The 18,472-nt window shown below is 44.2% G+C and overlaps 2 protein-coding genes across 3 annotated transcripts in view; one reads left to right on the top strand and one right to left on the bottom strand.

Annotated features, from left to right (window-relative positions):
- The window catches only part of LOC134662507 (uncharacterized), a 37,379-nt gene extending 32,250 nt beyond the window's left edge, over nucleotides 1–5,129 (top strand). Inside the window, exons 7-11 of the mRNA XM_063518759.1 lie at nucleotides 2,402–2,596; nucleotides 3,074–3,250; nucleotides 3,666–3,758; nucleotides 4,027–4,155; nucleotides 4,977–5,129. Of these exons, the coding sequence (XP_063374829.1) occupies nucleotides 2,402–2,596; nucleotides 3,074–3,250; nucleotides 3,666–3,758; nucleotides 4,027–4,155; nucleotides 4,977–5,129 (747 nt within the window). The remainder of the gene's footprint in view (nucleotides 1–2,401; nucleotides 2,597–3,073; nucleotides 3,251–3,665; nucleotides 3,759–4,026; nucleotides 4,156–4,976) is intronic.
- Nucleotides 5,130–9,170: 4,041 nt separating this feature from the next.
- The window catches only part of LOC134662494 (protein kinase C-binding protein NELL1-like), a 74,021-nt gene continuing 64,719 nt past the window's right edge, over nucleotides 9,171–18,472 (bottom strand). Inside the window, exons 6-17 of one of the 2 annotated variants that reach the window (XM_063518740.1) lie at nucleotides 17,945–18,076; nucleotides 17,213–17,306; nucleotides 16,407–16,598; nucleotides 15,582–15,701; nucleotides 15,045–15,184; nucleotides 14,517–14,637; nucleotides 13,627–13,848; nucleotides 13,408–13,515; nucleotides 12,176–12,318; nucleotides 11,057–11,191; nucleotides 10,387–10,527; nucleotides 9,171–9,326 (exon numbers count right to left, since the gene is read on the bottom strand). In XM_063518740.1, coding sequence (XP_063374810.1) covers nucleotides 9,273–9,326; nucleotides 10,387–10,527; nucleotides 11,057–11,191; nucleotides 12,176–12,318; nucleotides 13,408–13,515; nucleotides 13,627–13,848; nucleotides 14,517–14,637; nucleotides 15,045–15,184; nucleotides 15,582–15,701; nucleotides 16,407–16,598; nucleotides 17,213–17,306; nucleotides 17,945–18,076 — 1,602 coding nt within the window. In that variant the 3' untranslated portion in view covers nucleotides 9,171–9,272. Of the gene's footprint in view, nucleotides 9,327–10,230; nucleotides 10,528–11,056; nucleotides 11,192–12,175; nucleotides 12,319–13,407; nucleotides 13,516–13,626; nucleotides 13,849–14,516; nucleotides 14,638–15,044; nucleotides 15,185–15,581; nucleotides 15,702–16,406; nucleotides 16,599–17,212; nucleotides 17,307–17,944; nucleotides 18,077–18,472 lie in introns of those variants that run through there. The other variant, XM_063518739.1, reaches the window with a different exon arrangement.

The following is an 18,472-nucleotide window of genomic DNA, read 5'->3' as shown; positions in this document are numbered from 1 at the left end:
CTCCAGATCCCACGGAGGCGTTCCCGCCAGCAAGCACGCCGCATCATATGAGGTGGTGCGGTACCCGCGTACGACGCTGATGGCCATCGCCCTCTGAGCCTTTCTCAGCAGAGCGACATTTCGGGCCACCAGATTCACCGCCCAGATCGGCGCCCCGTACAGGGCCATCGATCGCACCACCCCCATATATAGACGGCGGCTCGCCACCTCCGGCCCCCCGATGTTGGGCATCAGCCTCTTCAGTGCGGCCGATGCTGCCATTAGTTGGGGGGTCAGGCGGGCAAAGTGCTCGCGGAAGTTCCATCGGGAATCGAGGACAAGTCCAAGATATTTCATGTCGGACTTTACCTCGATTCGGGTGCCACCAACGATGATGCTGGATCCTGCAGGCGGCGCCTTCCGGGCTGCGTGGAAGCAGAGCGCCTCGGACTTGTGTAGCGCCACCTCCAGACCCAGCATCGTTATACGCCTCACCACCTGTGCCACCGTGCCAAAAAACAAACCTAACCTAACCTAACCTATCTATCAGGATAACGTTACGAAAATTCTGAAATATTAACGGTTTCAGTTTTATGACTAATGATAATATGACAAACAATACATTATGACTTAAAACTTTATGGGAAACAACGGGACCCCAAAAAGAAGAGCGAGTAATTTTGTGGTCGTCGTACAAGTTACGGGCTAATGGTATACAAAAGAGAGTTTGCCTAACTAAGGTGATCCAAAAACTCAAAGAGCTCCGTCCAAAGTCAAGAGACTCAAGACTCGGTAGTTGACATTTTCATCACGATAATGCTTTTGCGTTTAGGTCGCGTGAAACTGTGAGTATTTTACAAGATGTTGGAACGTGGTTGAACATCCTCCGTACAGTCCTGATCTTGCACCCTGTGCCCTTGGTCTGTTTCCAGTCATTAAGGAATAGCTCAAGGAGTTTGCTACCGACGATAGGAATTTGTTAGCTACTTACAATTAGAACCCGGCTTGCTCTTCCAGAAGAAAATGGAAGCAAAATTTGAATGGTCGGTTTAATATATAAGTACGAATGGTGGTGGTAGTAGTTATTGAATAAATCTGTACTACAGGACTTTAGGGGCGTTTGTATTTAACTATTTGGGAGGACTTACCCCGGTTCTACACACTAACGAGATTCAGGTGCGAGCTGAAATGTAATTTAGTTTCTGTTAGATAAGTATTTATATACTTACACCAGGACTTTGTATGAAGCCTTTGTATACAAAGAAGTTAATAAATTATTAAAAATATATTAATAAACTCCAAAATTTAGCCCATTACAATTGCTGTGGAAATCATTTTGACACTATCGTCATGAATGGATATGATAGGCCTTTGATAGGCACGAGAAAATTCTTTTAAGCAATCCTCTTTATTTGTTTCTTTTCATATATCTTACTAAAAGGGAACCTTTTTGTAATCATATCCAGTCACATGAATATGTAAAATACTAGGTACAAAAAAAAAAGTTGCGTCAAAATTGTTCAAATGTCGATGTCGATTTGAAAATTAACAAAGTGACAAAACATAATTTATAAAGTTCTTAAGTTAATGCTTCCTTAAATTATTATCAATATGAGAAACAGTGGTATAGTTTTATTCATGTGTGCGGGTTTGCTCCTGGTAAGTTATGTAAAATGCTCAATATTTTGCTAAAGGTTCAATAATTTTTGTATAAACATATATTGGTATAAATGAGTGTGAGTAGGTACTTACCTACTAACAATGATTTATAACTCAAGATAGGTTATAGGCATTCCAAAATTGAAGCGCTTAACTTGTTTGCTTAAACGCTTGACAAATTGGACAAGTTTCCTTTAGACGCGGCTGGACAAGCGAGAAATGTGCACGTGCTAACGAGCTCCCGCACACCTAAAGAGAAAGAGATGACCTTATGTTTAACAACGAGTGTGACAAAGATGGTTGTAATGAGAAAACTAATAAAAAATAACAAATTTCTTCGTAGGCACAGAAATAAATATGGAAGTATTTTTTGTGCTCCTCAAGTATGAGTATAACCTATCTATGGTTATATAATATCATAGCCTACTATATGTTTTTATAAGCTTCGGCAGTTCGCCATTAAAGGAGCAGGAGGTAAACGCATCAAAAGTTTGTAAAGTATTTTATCTAGAAATCGACAGGTTTGCATAGCCGTTCATTCCCGGCAGTTTTTAGCAGATAGGATATAGATCTACCTAGTATTCCTGGTAAACCGTCTCGCCGATGTAATTTGGAAGCTCGATTACTCGGATCTATTAATATCTAAGTGCTTCTACATTGTACAAATAAAAAAATATATTCATAATATGGTCACAGTATTAAAATAAGACACAGAATTCAATTTTAACGAAACTAACGTGGACTAAAATGACCCCGTTTTTAGAGCGGCGGAGCGATCCTGGGCGGCTCGACGGCGTGGAGCTTGCTGCGCATGTCGTACTATTTCTGGACCTCGGACCTGACCGTGGAGCTGGCGTCGACCGTGGCGTTCGTGGCGGGCGCGCTGCTGTGCCTGCCGGTCTGCTGGCTGGCCACGCTAGTGCCTTACCACCCGAGGTCGCAACCGCTATTAGCTACGGTAAATTTTGTAGACTAAGGTACCTACTTGACGATATAATTATGCTTGTGCACAACATGCACTTATGCTGAATTTACTTAAGACTTTGTATTTCAAAGCGGGTACATTTTATACATATGTTTATTTTTTTGTAACATACCTATGTATTGTATTCGCTCCGTGCATGACCGGGGCGCTGCCCCAGTAGGTGAGGGACATACCTATATTAGGTGACAGTTGGCAGCTGCTAAATAGTATGAAAATGATGTCCCACAAAAGTTCAGATTTTCACCACGATCAGATTTGCGTTGGCGTCGATTATATTTTCCGCCACGACCAACTTCGCATATAGCCAATTAAGCCAATAGGAATCTTATAGTTCCTTTAAAAATACCATAACAAGAACGTGCCGAAAAATTTATAGGTACATCGGTCCCTTTGCTAACCACTATATGTTTCATTATACCTACTAGAAATTATATAGCTGTGTGTATATAGCTGATGTGCGTGGCAATGATGGCGATGCTGATGCTGACTGTGGCTCAGTGCTCGCTGGGCGGGCTAGCGCGCGCGCTGCGTGAGCCGGCCGCGCTCAACGCCAGCATGCACCGCGCCATCAGCCTCCAGGCGGTCGACCCCGCCATGCGGACCGCCTTGGCCGCTATGCAGCTGGAGGTAGGCATTAACGCCTCGCTCGACACTAACGGCAACTGTAAAGTCAGCTGTCCTTTTTTGATAGATTGGTACGAGTATATTCTCCAATGCTAAAATTTATATTAACTAACAACGCTGAACGCGTTGAGAAAAAAAAAATGTAATGCCTGAGTTGTCTGACGGCAAATATCTTGCCGTTACCCACTAAAGGGTTAATATATTGATCATAAATCAGTAACACGCTGACTCTACTTATATACCTACCTATTACTAGATTCCATGTTAGGAACTAATCTGTTAGGGTTAGGCGGTCTTTACATTGGATGCTAATCCGCACGCCGATGCGTGTGCCGGACGGCCGGTGTCCAAGGCGGCATGCAGGTCTACATCAGTGTACCTAATTTGCGTGTTATTATGTGGTTTGTTGTCGTTGCAGCTGCGATGCTGCGGCGTGCAGGACCACTCCGACTGGTACAAGCACCGTCGCGCTCTGCCACCGTCCTGCTGCGGTCGTATAAGCCATTTTAAGGTAACTTTAATCGGCTGAAATTTTAATTTAAGGACTGTTGGAAAAATCTTACCCGATCCGTATAATTTCCATCTGATGAAGTGGAACTGGTGATGATTACCAAAACGGAATTCCTCAAAGACTCATATTTAAATTCATGTTTCGCGATATGTCTTCATCGTTAATTGTAAGTGTTATGAGATGCACTATGGTCGTAAATAAATAATATTAACGGCATTTCAATCTATTTTGTAAAGTCGGTTTATGTTTAAAATGTTGGTTGGTACAGCGCGAGCCTTCGTGCGAAGCGTCACAGCTGCCGTCTCCGCAGACGGGCTGCCTCCGGCTCGCGGTGGTCGAGCTGCGCAACTATGCCAACGCCCTTTCTGCGCTTTCCTCCGCCATCATCATGATTTTGGTAATCAGAACCGAAATATGTACTTATATAGCTGGTCAAAAAGATCTTGTCAGTAGAGAAAGGCGGCAAATTTGAAAAATGTAGGCGCGAAGGGATATCGTCCCATAGAAAATTTGAGTTTCGCGCCTTTTTTTATACTGACAAGATTTGCTTGACCAGCTATAGCTACTTTTCTATTCCAGATGAACGTGGATACCTAGCATGCCTACGGCGTTTTTACACGGTTTACAATGGATGTAGCTGGCTTAAGCACAAAAAACTTGGTGGTCCCCAGTCCCTTTCATCGCCAAAGATATAAAATCAAATCTTCATGTCGCGTGCCTCAAACTATTCTATAAAACTGTGATTTGTGTCATAAGACCACAGCCTTATAAAGTAATATTTATTAGGTAGTACTCGCTTTTTCATAGCAAAATTATCTTTTGTATTGTATGAAACGAAAGGCATGCTGATTGAAAAAAAAATCTCTTCTGATTCCAATCGACCGACGACGACGGACGACCGGTCTGGCCTAGTGGGTACTGACCCTGCCTGCTAAGCCGATGGTCCTGGGTTCGAGTCCCGGTAAGGGCATTTATTTGCGTGATGAACACTAATATTTGTTCCGGAGTCATGGATGTTTTCTATGCAAGTATATAAGTATGTATTTATCTAAATAAGTATGTTTATCGTCGCCTAGTACCCATAGTACACGCTTTGCTTAGTTTGGGGCTAGGTTGATCTGTGTAAGATGTCCCCCAATATTTATTTATTTGGTTCAGTGAAAAATGGTGAATTAATAGTTAATAATTATTTATTTATGTTTAAATGGTGTGGTGTAGGCGGTAACGGTGTTCACGGCAGCGTACACGCAGGCGTCGGGCGTGGTGGAGCGCCAGAAGTCGACGCTGCGGGTGGCGTACCTAACGCCGCCGCCCGCCTCGCTTGCCTGCTACCCGCACAATCTCCCCCCGCCCGCCCCGACAATGCCCTAACATGCATGGTGTAATAATATACTTCGCCTGGTACTCTCTTCCGACTTGACCATGACCACGTGACTGACACAAGCCTACGTCATCATGCGACAGCGCTATATGATAATATGCGATAACGCTATATAAAGTGCCAATGTTATTGTGACGTAGGCTTGTGTCACTCTGGGAAGAGAAGACCATGTTTTAATAGACTATGCTAACATGTAAACTCACACACGTATGTTTTGAAGCATCTTTCGTTTAGTTTAGTTTAGTAATAGTACATTACGATACAAATGCGAAAACTAGGAACAACGTAGCAACGAGTGGCGATAAAGTAAAACACGACCAAAGGAAGTTGCGAATACTCTATTCGCACGTGTATCGAACAAAGTTTTAGAGTAGTTACATATATGGCACTTTAAATTTTCGACATAGGTACGTAAAGTGCTAATTAACTAGGGCGGTAAAGTATCACCATATTATATATGTACCTACTGTAAAATTGATTATAAGTAGTTCGTTTTTTTAGCATTAGAAAAAAGGTAAACAATCTTGATGTGTCTTTTAATTGATCACATCAAGATCGCTTACCTTCTTTCTAATGCTAAAAAAAACGAACTATGTATAGTAAAATTTTTGACCAATATCTCTCCAAGTACTTACTTACCTTAATTTAGGTACTTCTTGAGTAAATATTCTATTTACATTTCTCCAATTAGCTTGCTTCATCCTGTATAATTTTGTATCACCACCTATCAACACAAGTTATATCTACTTGTAAAACGTGTGCATATCGTCGGGTGACAAGTAAAACTCACTAAGTACTATCAAAAAATTTAAGTAACAATGCACTTTATTACACTTGTAACACGGTTTATTGTCCAATAATTTCAATGATGTTAGTTAGTGACTTTTACTTGTCACCCGACGATATAAAGTGGAGTTCAATCGGAATGACAAGTATAGGTACTTAATGTAAAACTATATTTAAGGCTGCGGGGAATTATATGGAGATTTTTGTCCTGTAGTTACTAAAAAAAGATATAATTAATTTACCTAGACCAGACCACCACCCTAGGCCAGACCTATTTAATGTATCAAAATTAAATAAATTTTATCGTTGTCATTTACTTACAATAAATTAAAAGCCTGCAATTTAAGATTTATTTATTTGTAGGAGAGTATGAAAAAAAAATACAACCTTGAGGATATCTTTTTAATTGTAATTTTTTGAACACAATACAACATGCAAGCATTAAAATGCTTTATGAAAATTAAGAAACAATCATGTCTTTTCTATATTTGGTACCTATTTTTGGTTATTTTCAAAATGATTCAAGAAAACGATTTCTATATAAAGACAAATAAAAACTATAATATATTATGAAAAATTTCGTACAACAGCGGCCTATCGAGCGCGTCGGTTCACTCGCGCGCTCGCCCCCGTTTGTTTGATCGGCGCGGCGCGCGGGCGCCCGACGCGGGCCGCGGACGCGGGCTGGCGTGCGGCGCACGGCATCACGGTACGCCGCCGCGGCCGGTCGTGCGCCGCACGGCATCACGGCACGCCGCCGCCGGCCGGTCGCGCGGCACACGGATTCACGGCACGCCGCCGCCGGCCGGTCGTGCGGCGCACGGCATCACGGGAAGCCGCCGCCGGCCGGTCGCGTGGTGCACGGCATCACGACGATCCGACGCCGCCGCCGCACGCCCGCAGCCCACACTACACTAATCAGTAATCGCGCCCTCCGCGCGGCGTATTCACAGCAAATATATAGTGTCGCTAACTATACAATATTCACAACAATAGCTAAATAGTACCGTTATAAGTCTAGTATAATAATTTGAAGCGATCGACGTATTGTTTAAATTTAGAATTCGAAGAGTACCTAAGTTGTAGCGGTGAGAACGCGCCGGGCGGAGGACTCGGCGCCGCACGAGCACACTCGCACTCGCTCTATCACAACCTCGTGCCGCGCCGCATGCGCCTCTCGCGTGACCTTACACCCTACACATCGACGCCCACGAACTTACTTTCTACAAGCGGAAATCATCTACATATTACCTACTAATTATTTAACGCTCCCGTCGTGACTAAAGTGTTACAAACTTTGCAATAACAAACACTCGAGACAGTAAAAAATAAAGCCGGCCAGACAGTGGCTGTCATAAAAATTCCTACAGTCAGCAATACTATTCGCTTAGCACCTTTGCACACAAACTTATGCAGGGGGGGGGGGTCACATTTCCCTGTAGCTGACTGCACATTAGGTTAACTTAAAATATAGGTAACCTTAATGGAATAAGGTGAATATTAAACAATGATTTACGTAGGTATTTAGGACCCCACCGCACCCGGCCGGCTCGTACGGGTCCAGGTGCGAGGTGAACGCCACGCGAGTGGGGAGCACGAAACACATCGGCGCCGGAACCGCTCGCTCCACGCGCCGCACTAATTATAATAAAGGCATTTGATCAAGATTCGCGGCACACCGTTCTATAACCTAACTACTCGATAACACTATAATATTGCTATAACGAAGATAAAATACTTTGATATATTCGACACTATCGCAACCGCGCGTTATAATACAGTATCACATGGCGGTTCCGGGCGCCGCGGGCGGGCGCCGCCGCCGCTAAGTTAAGGCCTCGGCGTGCGCGCGCCCGCCGCAATTGGTTAACATTAGGTCTATCTAGAATAAATAGTCAGGGTTCGGCGCGGCTCAGGGCGGCTCTAGCGCCGCGCGCCGCGGTGCTTGCGGTGCTGCGCCCCGGCCCGAGCGCGCCGCGCCCACGCCGCCGCCAGCGCCAGCGCCAGCGTCCAGCCCGGGCTACAACACGCACAGGCACAAGCTCACTCCCTGCCGACACGACACCGGTACCGGCACCGGCTCCACAAGATGTGCAGTGGTTCAAGTAATCCGGCACCGAAAAACTAACCAACCAACGATAGATAAGTATTGGCACCAGAGATGAGGTCACGCACATCACGCACTCAACAACTGCCAGTAATCAGCGGGATTTTGATGTTCTTATTTCTTATTATTATTAGCTTAGGACTTTAGTAAATCCTATCATGCAACGAAATCACTCATAGAGGCGTTAATTTTTTTGCATTTGAAATTAGTACTCTACCTTATGAAAAGGTTAAAACGGTATCGGTATATCGGTAATCGGTATCTTGCAAGATTGTATTGAGATGACATTTGTCACCGTACCCAAGTTGTTTGAAAAATATTAAAGTTGTGTGTGTAATCATTCACCTCAAAACTCTGTTGCCGACACGTATGCTAACGCCGTCGCGTCTCTTTGGCTACTTAATATCCACTTGCACAAACATTCATTCCATTATCTTATCAATGTTTGTCCAAATGGATAGAACAACATTATTGTGCATTTACTTATTACGTCGTGTTGGAGATCCTGCTCATCCGACTTAAATGAGAAGTGCTGATAAAAAGAGAACTTTAAGAACAATAATGATTACCTAAATGACAATAATTGACACCAAAGCGATTATTTATATTCGAACAAGTTCTAGTCAGCGCATCCAAACTACTAACGTGGCCCCACGTTGGGCGCCACTAATATTTTGGTCTTTTATTTAAGTTATCAAAAGAAGTTTCTACTGAAGTGATTTTTTAATGTTTATACCTAATCATGAAGGATGCTGTTTCTACTTCTATACTAGTGAAAATTGCGACAAAATAAATAAAACTTGTATGCGCCATGTAGATATTTTGTTTTCGAACCATGCTTAGTAAAACTGTTGCATACGCATCGGAAAAAAATAAAACCAATATCACCATGCTGAATAGGTAAATGATGATGATTGAAACGAATAGACATGCAACATAATGATACCTGGAATGGAAGTGTGTTTGACTGTGATTTGTTAAGTATAATAGGCGTGATTTCTTACTTACTTGAAAAAAACGTTCGTTCAAAAAAGTCAATATAAAGCATCATAATTATCGGTAGATATGAAGTAAATTCTGAACTAAAACTTGAATAGTCAGTTAGGTAACCAAGCCGTCGAAGGTTTATAAATACACAAGCCAATATATGGGCGCCTCTTAACAAATCCAACCTAAACACGAGCGACAAATAAACACTTGTTAATATAGCAATGTATGAATGAATAAAAGAGTGGGGTGGTTACCGATGCACACAACACGCGAGATTGCTCACCAAAGTAGCACACTGGCCTCCCTGCAACAAGCGAAACGACGCGATCACACGACCATCTCAAGCGGCTCGCGGTTAGTCAGCCCAAGCCGGGGCACTTGTCAACGCAGGTCAGTTACACACATCAAGCGAGTTCCACGTGGAAGCGGAAAGGAAGCTTTATGGAGTCATTCTCTAAGAATATGTCTGCGGTTGCGTCTAATTGCCATGACTCTTTCCATACATTTTGTACGGGTCGCGGCAGTTAGACCGCAGACATATTTTTTGAGAATGACTCTGTCTCGGCCGCGAAAATTACGTCTCGAGCTTTACTTTGACTCGGACGCTGGCAGCATCGCCCGCCTTAAAAATGTGAAGAACAAATGTTGTAACGATCGAGCTGCCAGCATTTATCATCGAATTCGCTCGAAATATTTTTTTCACGATTTGCGGGAGAGAAATAGCGTTTATACGAGTACAACTGAAAGTGATATTAGCATTACTTTGATATGCTGCATACTTACTTAATCTCAGAAAACTGTCTTATCTATAGGATCTTAGTTATAAAAAGATAGCTATAAGATAGTCCGGAAATATTGTCTTTATCACATGTCTGGCAGTTATATACCTATCGGTGGAGGTCAGAGTGGCAAAATAATCGGAGAATTTCCCTTCCTCTAGTTGTAGTACCTACGTAGGAATTAATGCTACTGATTAAGTTAATTTTCTTTAGGCCACAAAGAAAGTTGGTCGGAATGCATCGAATGATAAAATTGAGCTGTTGTCGCTCCCCATATATTAGCCAAATCTGGTGCTTTTGATGATTCTAGCGACAGTTCAATACTTTTCAGTCTTATTCACTTTGTTTCACACGTTTCTTTCTCAAATGAGTAGAATGTGTAAAATTCTTTCCCCAATAAAAAATAGATTACAAGAGGCCGTGGAACGGTAAGAAAACTTATACTGGCTGGCGCATAAAATATTTGAAGAGTTCTCAGGACAAACGTTAGCATGCTTCGGGCGCGAGTAGAGTTAGAAGAGTGTGTGTATGTGTGTGCGGGCAGGCGGCGGGGGCGGGGGCGGGGGCGGGCGTGTGTGTAGGCACCTGGCAGGCGCGGCAGTGCGGCAGCTGGCAGCCGGCCAGCTGCAGGCGGTGCGCGCGCCACGCGCCCTGTCCCGCTCCCTCGCGCGCGCAGCACGCGCCGCTCTCCTCGCACGCCGGCTCCCAGCAGTCAACCTCGCCCAGCTGCAACATGCGACATGTCAGGACCTACCGTACTGGACTTAGTTACCACCGCTCATCGTTTATGCGGTAGCCCAATGTAAGTATGGGTGTGCTAATATGCGCAATACTCGACCAAGCAAGATATGACAAAGTGAGGTGGTGCCATAATATGATAAAGGCTGACACCAGCTCCTTATCATTGCAAAGTCTGTGCAGAGTTAGCTTGGTCCGACTCGATTGAAAACCTAAATAAATTCTACTTAAGCGCCGGTTGTCGGTCCTAGGCCAGTTGTCGTATTTCCACGGGTACCTACAACGTAATGTAGTAACGCTGATTAAAACATAGAACACCTTGAGCGTAAGAGTTTTGCCGTGCCAGTGCCCAACTGCCCATATGTCCGCAAATAACTATACGACCGGTAGTTTATACATAATACAATTTAATTCATTCACAATATTCTCGTATCTACTTCCAAAAAAAACTGACAACCGCGCGACTGGATTAAGCGGAAAAAGGAATACAAAACCTAAGTGAGTGAGTGATACCAACCAGGCATTCGCAGATCTGGCACTGGTAGAGCCAGCGCTCGCCGCTGCGGAAGGTGACGTGGTGCATCTCCTGGTGCCGGCAGTGGAACCGCGGCTCGCAGTGCGGACAGCACGCCGCCGGCGCGAACCCCGACACCTGACAAATACAACACAAGACTCAGTAGGTAGGTACACACTTAAGTTTCTTAGTGCGTACCAGGTAAAAGCCTGCTGGTAAGTTAAGTATTTCTAGTTTGTAATTGACAATATTGACATGGTTTTATGCCTTTTTTTCTACATGGAGCTTATTATAATTTAGATATAGATTTTCATTTCTCATTCAGGCTCATAATAGTCATAATGTTCGTCTTTATGTCGTGTCCAAGTTGGCTGTGTAAAACGCTCTAGTGCATAAAGCGAACAAACAAAAAAAGTCTTGACAATAGAGTTCAAAACCTGCCATATAATCACGCAACGGGCAGAGTGCCAGCTGCGTGTAACCCAGGCAAACCAGCACCATAAATTCCAATTATGTAGATAACATTTTCCAAGCAATCTAAGTAGGTGAAAAGTATAAGTGTAAGGCCTGAGTGGACGCTCGAAGCGGAGCGTTCGGCGGGGCGTGCAGCGTGGCGTCGGGATCACAAGTAATTTGAGCAGCGTGCACTATGGCCGCTCCTATACGTTTGCATTTGTTTAACATGCACGCCGCACGCCCCGCCCCGCTGCACGCCCAACTCGAGCGTCCACTCAGGCCTTACACTAACTCTACCATAAATATACACGTTTTGTCCGAGGCAATTAAAGTTGCAAGTCTTGCTCTGTTGCACAATCTACTAATTAATATTGTCTGGGTCTGCCAGTGGGCCACCTGGCGGCCAGCAGTGTTATGGCTCCTCTACACGATGGCCCAGCGGTGGACCAGCGCGATGGCCATGCGATAGTTGAGAGCACGCACTATGGAATGGGCCACGTGTACCTAGATGCGTACGCGCCATCGCTGGCCCACTACCTTTGTTGTGCAGCCGAAAAACCGACAACGCAGCCATCCCACCGTAATCCCGCCGCGCCATAAGTCATCTGACACCACTACCCTCTCTACACGCTAGTATGATGGGCCATCGTGTAGAGGAGCCGTTACCTGCGCGGTGGAGTTGCCGTCGTCGCAGGCGCAGGGCGCGCGGCGACAGGCGGCCACGCCGCGGCCGCAGGCGCACGCGCGGCAGCCGCCCGCCTCGCTCCAGTGCGACCCGTCACGCTTCATCTCGCCCTGCCACCAGCATCCTGCGACATATCTCCCTCATTATTATCACTTTTCATTTGTGTAGGGGAAGTTTGGGGTGAAATAGTAAGGTTTTGAAAGAACCCTTTGGGTTTTTTCGTTTCGCAACTGGCTTATTCAAAAGCCGGCTGTTAATTCACGACTATTATAATTAAAAATTTTAAAAATATGGACTGTAAATTGTCTGAAATAAATGAATTTTATTTTTATTTTATTTATAGGCGTCAGAGAGAGAAAGAAGAACGCGGAGCGTTGAGCTTACGATCCTCAATTAAAGATATACATATTTAGCGCCAAGAAGGATAATTAAGAAGTTGTCATCGACATTCGTAGCACCACCATCAACATAATTTCTCTGCTGCGCATCAAGTACTTACGCCTCGGTCCTATGGGGTCATCCATTCATTACAGTTAAAATAACACCTATTACTTAAGTATATATTGCAAAATTACCATTGTAAAAATCAAACTAGCATAAGTTTTATTGAATAAATATTATCTTATCTTATCTTATCTAACAAGTTTTTGGAAAGATAAGCATTTTTATTCGTTTAAGGCCCACTTGCACCATTCCACTAACCCGGGGTTAACCGGTTAAACCTGGATATACCCAGGTTCCCAGTACAATTTGACACTGGGTTAACGGTTTAACCGCTTAACCCCGGGTTAGCGAGACGGTGCAAGTAGGCCTAATTTTCTGTCCTAATCAGTTTTGGGTTATAAAATTACTAATATTTCTTTTATCAAAAATATTTTGTAATAGGTAAAAAAACTACTTCGATTTGCTGATTTCGTTGTGAAAAATGTGACGTCACATCAGGGGGGAGGGGTTTTGTGACCAAGTGTGATAATGGGGGAGGGGGGGTCAAAAAATCTAGAAATTCGTGTGATGTAACTAATTGATGACCCCTATACATATTATCTTCCAACCGTTGAAATCGGTTAGCGAAATAGTGTAAGAGAATTTGGTGGCTGAAAGCGGAGAAGACAAGGTCGCTGTTTCAAGTCATAAATGGTTCCTCTAGCCCAGCGGTCGGCAACCTTTTCTAGCCATTAAGTTTTTTATTTCCGTGGTACACTGACGTACTGACCTAACTCGCAGTCGGGCACTTCGCACTCGCAGCTGAAGCCGCCGTCGTTGTTGACGCAGCGCGCGTGCTTCGGACACGTGTGCTCGCCTAGCGCGCACTCGTCTACATCTGAAACAACAAGGTGGATATTCAAGTGTTTGCCTCATCGACGAATTATGTTTAACTTTCTTTTTTTCGCCATGCACACAGGTACACGAATAGCCAACAAAAACGAGTCACCTTCACAATGGTCCCGCAGCGGGTGTTTCCGATATCCGGCGCGGCACACGCAGTAGTAGGAGCCGGGCGTGTTGACGCACTCGGCGCTGGGCGCGCACACGTCGGGGTCGCGGCACTCGTCGCGGTCGCGCTCGCAGCGCGCGCCGCCGAACCCGCCCGAGCACGAGCACCGCTCCGGCGCCACGCACGACCCGCCGTTCAGGCACCCGCCCGTGCAGATCGCTGGAACCGAACCGTTCGTCCTCCAGTAAGAAGGTACACATCGTTCAACTATGTAGGTCGGTATCAAAATTAATTGTGGTGACTTCTGACGCCGCGACATTTTGGAACGTATTTTAAAAGCTGTCTGTTCTTGTTCTAGGTAAATTAATCATGCGCCCTGTAGCCCGGGCGTAAGAATACGACTACGGCATCCCCTGCCTGTCGTAAAAGGCGACTAAAAGGGGTCCTTGGGGTCGGAGACGGTCGCAGCTAGGGACTGCGACTGCAAAAAGAGGGGACCCATAAAGGGGCACAGCGCTAGGACGGCACTGGCGGGTTCATTGGAGATCCCAGAGCCGTCCGAAATGCGCCGAGGAGGACACCTGGGAGGTTTTTAGTCGGTGAAAGTCCGACATAACCTCCGCGCTGTCCCTGCGGTGCGGAGGTATCCATACCAACATAAGATTTTCCTCCCAATAAAAAGAAAAAGGTAAATTAATCATGTCTGCTGACCTACTTAGTGTAAGATATGGGTAGTGGTGACGTAATATTTTTATGGTAAGTCATTTTTTTGAAAGATGTTTGATGATGTTTTTTTTTATTGGCAGTAAATACATAGGTCATTCTTTAAAACCCCCCTTTTCCCAGATTAAGATAAGTGCATTTAGATTTAGATGAGCGAGACTCACGCGTGCAGGTGTAACCGTCGCCCTCGTAGCCGTCGCGACACCGGCACGTGTAGGAGCCGGGCGTGTTGCTGCACTCCGCCGCCTCGTGGCAGCCGTGCGTGTCGCCCGCGCACTCGTCCACCTGCAGCACCCGATATCCAACGCTTAGGTAAGTAAATTGATCGCGACACATCGATCATTTTTAAATATTATCAGGAGATATTTATGTTGATCTTGATCTCCTCTACTGTAGGCAGTATTACCGCCACATAATCGAGCGCATGCTGCCCTTATCAAGCGAGTGTACACGGACGGATAGGAGTTGCGACAGTTGCTAGTTTGATGCCTCACGTTCGCGTTCGATGTTTCCATGGTTCAATGCGTACGAATTATTGATAAAATGCCTAGTTACTACTGGTGGTGGTTACTGGTGGTGACGGGGTCTAGAACCTTTCGATTCCCGATTATTGAAATACTCGTATCAAAACACAACTGGAATGAAAAATGGGTATAGCTGCTGCTTGGACGAGCTGTTATCAATAAGTTTACCTCGACACAATTGAACTTGTCTCTCCTGGTATATCCGGGCAGACACTGGCAAAGGTAGCCGCCCACCTCGTTGACGCAGCGCGTGTTGGAGTGGCAGTGGTGTCCGTACAGACCGCCGGCTTCACTACATTCGTCCACATCTGAAATAATACAGTAGAGTAGGGCACTGCTTAGATAAATTGAAACTAAATTCCGAACAGTTTTTCAAGGTACAGTCAGCGTCAAATACTTTGTAGCAGTCAAAGTGGCCAAATAGTAAAAAAAAATCGGATAATGCTTTACAGAAAATAACCTCTCGAAATTGATTTTACGTTCTCAAGATTTAATCATGTACCTAGGACACCTTTACATAGGACAATTAGCAATTAGCATAAGTGACAATTCTACTCAAAATTTACGTGCACTCGCTCGATTCTATAATACCAAAAAGCCGTAATTTTCGTAGGTAGCAACTTCTGCCGCAAAATTATTTAGTTTTTGAAGCTGCTGCAGTCCACCAAAATCATGTAAGGCCAACAGTAGGTTGAGTGGGTTTACCTTCACAAGTAATGCCATCGCCTTCGTAGCCCTGGTTGCATTTACAAGTGTACTTGGTGTTGAGATTCATACATGTCGCATTCTCGTCGCATGTGTGCCCCATACTGCAGTAGTCCACTCCTAAAATCGAGAAATCCGAGTCATATATTTTGGAACAAATTAAATAGTGAGGCTGCGTGTCACTACAACACTATTGACTAGTGGCTCTGTGAGCTGTAGACCTCGCGAGCATAGCTTATTGCGACCGTGCACGATGACAGCGCCACACAGCGGTTTGATCAATCATCAATACAAAGATTTTAATTTATTTAAAAAAAATACGAAGTTTAAGTGAAAAAAAAAATACAAAAAGTTATGTCTTACTGGGGGTCGAACCCAGACTTTCTCTGTGCAAACAAAAAAAGCGATTGTTTACAAAACGCGCCATGATAGTTCTTAACTAAGCTGACGAAATTCGGCTACTCATTCTCGAGTACAAACTAAATATCTAAATACCGCCTAAACCAGCAATACAATTTTTCTGCATTTTAAGCCATTTACTACGTAAATATGTCCCAAAAAGAAAATACTCTTATGATATCGATACGACTATTTGTTTAAGCGCGAGGTATCACAACTCCTCCATTTTTAAAAATTTCCAAAAACGGGATCGACAAAAAAAAAAATTACTCATAGAATCTGGTCACAAAATTTCACAAGAATCGGTTGAGAATTGTGACCTGTAGAGGAGAACATCCGGACATACAAAAGCAAAATGCCCGAGTCAAAACGTAGGCCTTCGCTACGCTTCGGTCAATTAGTAATGAAATATGAAGATGAACCGACCCGGACAGAACTTGCAGCACTCGCCGGGCACGGTGAACTGGTCGGGCGGGTCGCAGGGCAGCGGCGGGCAGGCGCTGTCGGGGTCGACGCGCGTGCACTGCATGTTGCCGTCGTGGCACACGCACTCCGCGCACTCCTTCGGCGCGAACCGGTCGCCGTGCTCGTACAGTGTGCCCTTCAGCAAGCAGTGCCCTGGGGGCGAAACGTAGCTTTTTACGTAACGTAAACTCGGAGCGCGTAAACCCGTTCCCTCAGTTGACGATTATCGTGGGATAAGAAAATTGACACTCCCATACAAGACATCAACAGCAGCTAGTCAAAATGTATGGGAGAGTCAATTTTTTTGGCGATTTCGGGGTTGGTCCCATAGTAAAAGTTGCTCAGTATGACCATAGAGAAAAAAATACATAGAGTGCTCACTCCATACATCAGTTTTAGTGCCAAAAAGACTATTAGCATCTAGCATCGAGTAGCGGAACTATCAGTACTGCTACTTGACAATAGATGTAGCACCGACCGGAAAGTCTTATGCTGTTGAGATAAGACTTTCCGGTCGGTGCTACATCTATTGTTAGTTCCGCTACTCGATGCTAGATGTAGACACTGAAATTAATAGTCTGAACTGATGTATGGAGTGAGCACTCTTGTCTTACTATATTTCTCTATGGTATGACCTATACAACGAGTACCCATCCACTTTCAGTGGCTGATGTAACACGTTGTATATACCATTGGCCATGCACTTTCGCCATCGCTTAGGTATATATATTTGATGATGACTACTCGTAGGTACAATTAACACTTACTTAAACACGTTGGACAGCATGCTCCGGGAGGTAGCACTGGGTTCTTGCAGTCGGTTCTTTCGCACTCAACTGGCCTGCACGTTATTTCTCCGTGCTGAAAATAGAACATATAATTTAACGTACCAATAAGTTAAGGACGTACCTATAATTGCAATCATATTTCAATATGCAGGAAAAAAAGTTCTTCGAAAAGGTGATTTATCCATGTGCATGGTGTTTTGTTAAGGGGTCATCCATTAATTACGTCACACGAATTTCTAGGTTTTTTTGACCCCTCCGCCCTCCTTGTCACACTTGGTCACATTTGGCAAACCCCTCCCCTCTAGTGTGACGTCACATTTTTTCTACGAAATCGCCAAATCGAATTAAGTAAGTACCTAAGTATTATTAATATTTTATCAAAATATTTTTGACGATATAAATATTAGTAATTCCCAAAACTGCTTAGGAAAGAAAATTAAACGAATAAAAACGATTATCGTTTTAAAAACTTGTTATTTAAATGTACAGCGAATAAAATAATTTAAATAAATTTTCGGTTACTGATGAAGTTAAAGTGACGTCACAAAGTTTGTGTCTCCCCCCTCCCCCATGTCACAATATGTCACATTTTCTTGACCCCCTCCCTCCCCCTAAACGTGTGATGTAATTAATGGATGACCCCTAACAGACTATGGTAAATATCTAGTAACTACTGGTAACGCAATAAATGCAGGTTGTATATGAACTAACCACGCAGGAGCAGCGATTGCAGTCCCCGGACTTCCAGGTGGCGCCGTCGGCGTGCACGGAGCCGTTGGAGTAGCACGACTTCTGGCAGTCGCACTGCTCCAGCCGCGCCAGCCGCGCCTCCGCGCCCACCAGCTGGAAAACGCGTATACAGGGTGGCCCATTTAGATCGGTCAATATGGGAAAGTCTGAAACTATAAGACATACGAAGATCTGTTCTTAGGAACCATGTCATCGATTTTAATAACAAGAAAAACTGCATTCATACATTTAAAAAAAACCTGTACTCAAAATAATAACAAGTGCGAGTCGGACTCGCCCATGAAGGGTTCCGTATTTAGGCGATTTATGACCAATAAAAAAAAACTACTTACTAGATCTCGTTTAAACCAATTTTCGGTGGAAGTTTACATGGTAATGTACATCATATATTTTTTTTAGTTTTATCATTCTCTTATTTTAGAAGTTACGGGGGGGGGGGACACACATTTTACCACTTTGGAAGTGTCTCTCGCGCAAACTATTCAGTTT

Source organism: Cydia amplana, chromosome 3, assembly GCF_948474715.1.
Source record: "Cydia amplana chromosome 3, ilCydAmpl1.1, whole genome shotgun sequence".
In the NCBI taxonomy this organism is placed as follows: Eukaryota; Metazoa; Arthropoda; class Insecta; order Lepidoptera; family Tortricidae; genus Cydia; species Cydia amplana.
The sequence above is the reverse complement of the archived record's forward strand: the minus strand, read 5'-3'. Positions and strand labels throughout refer to the sequence as shown.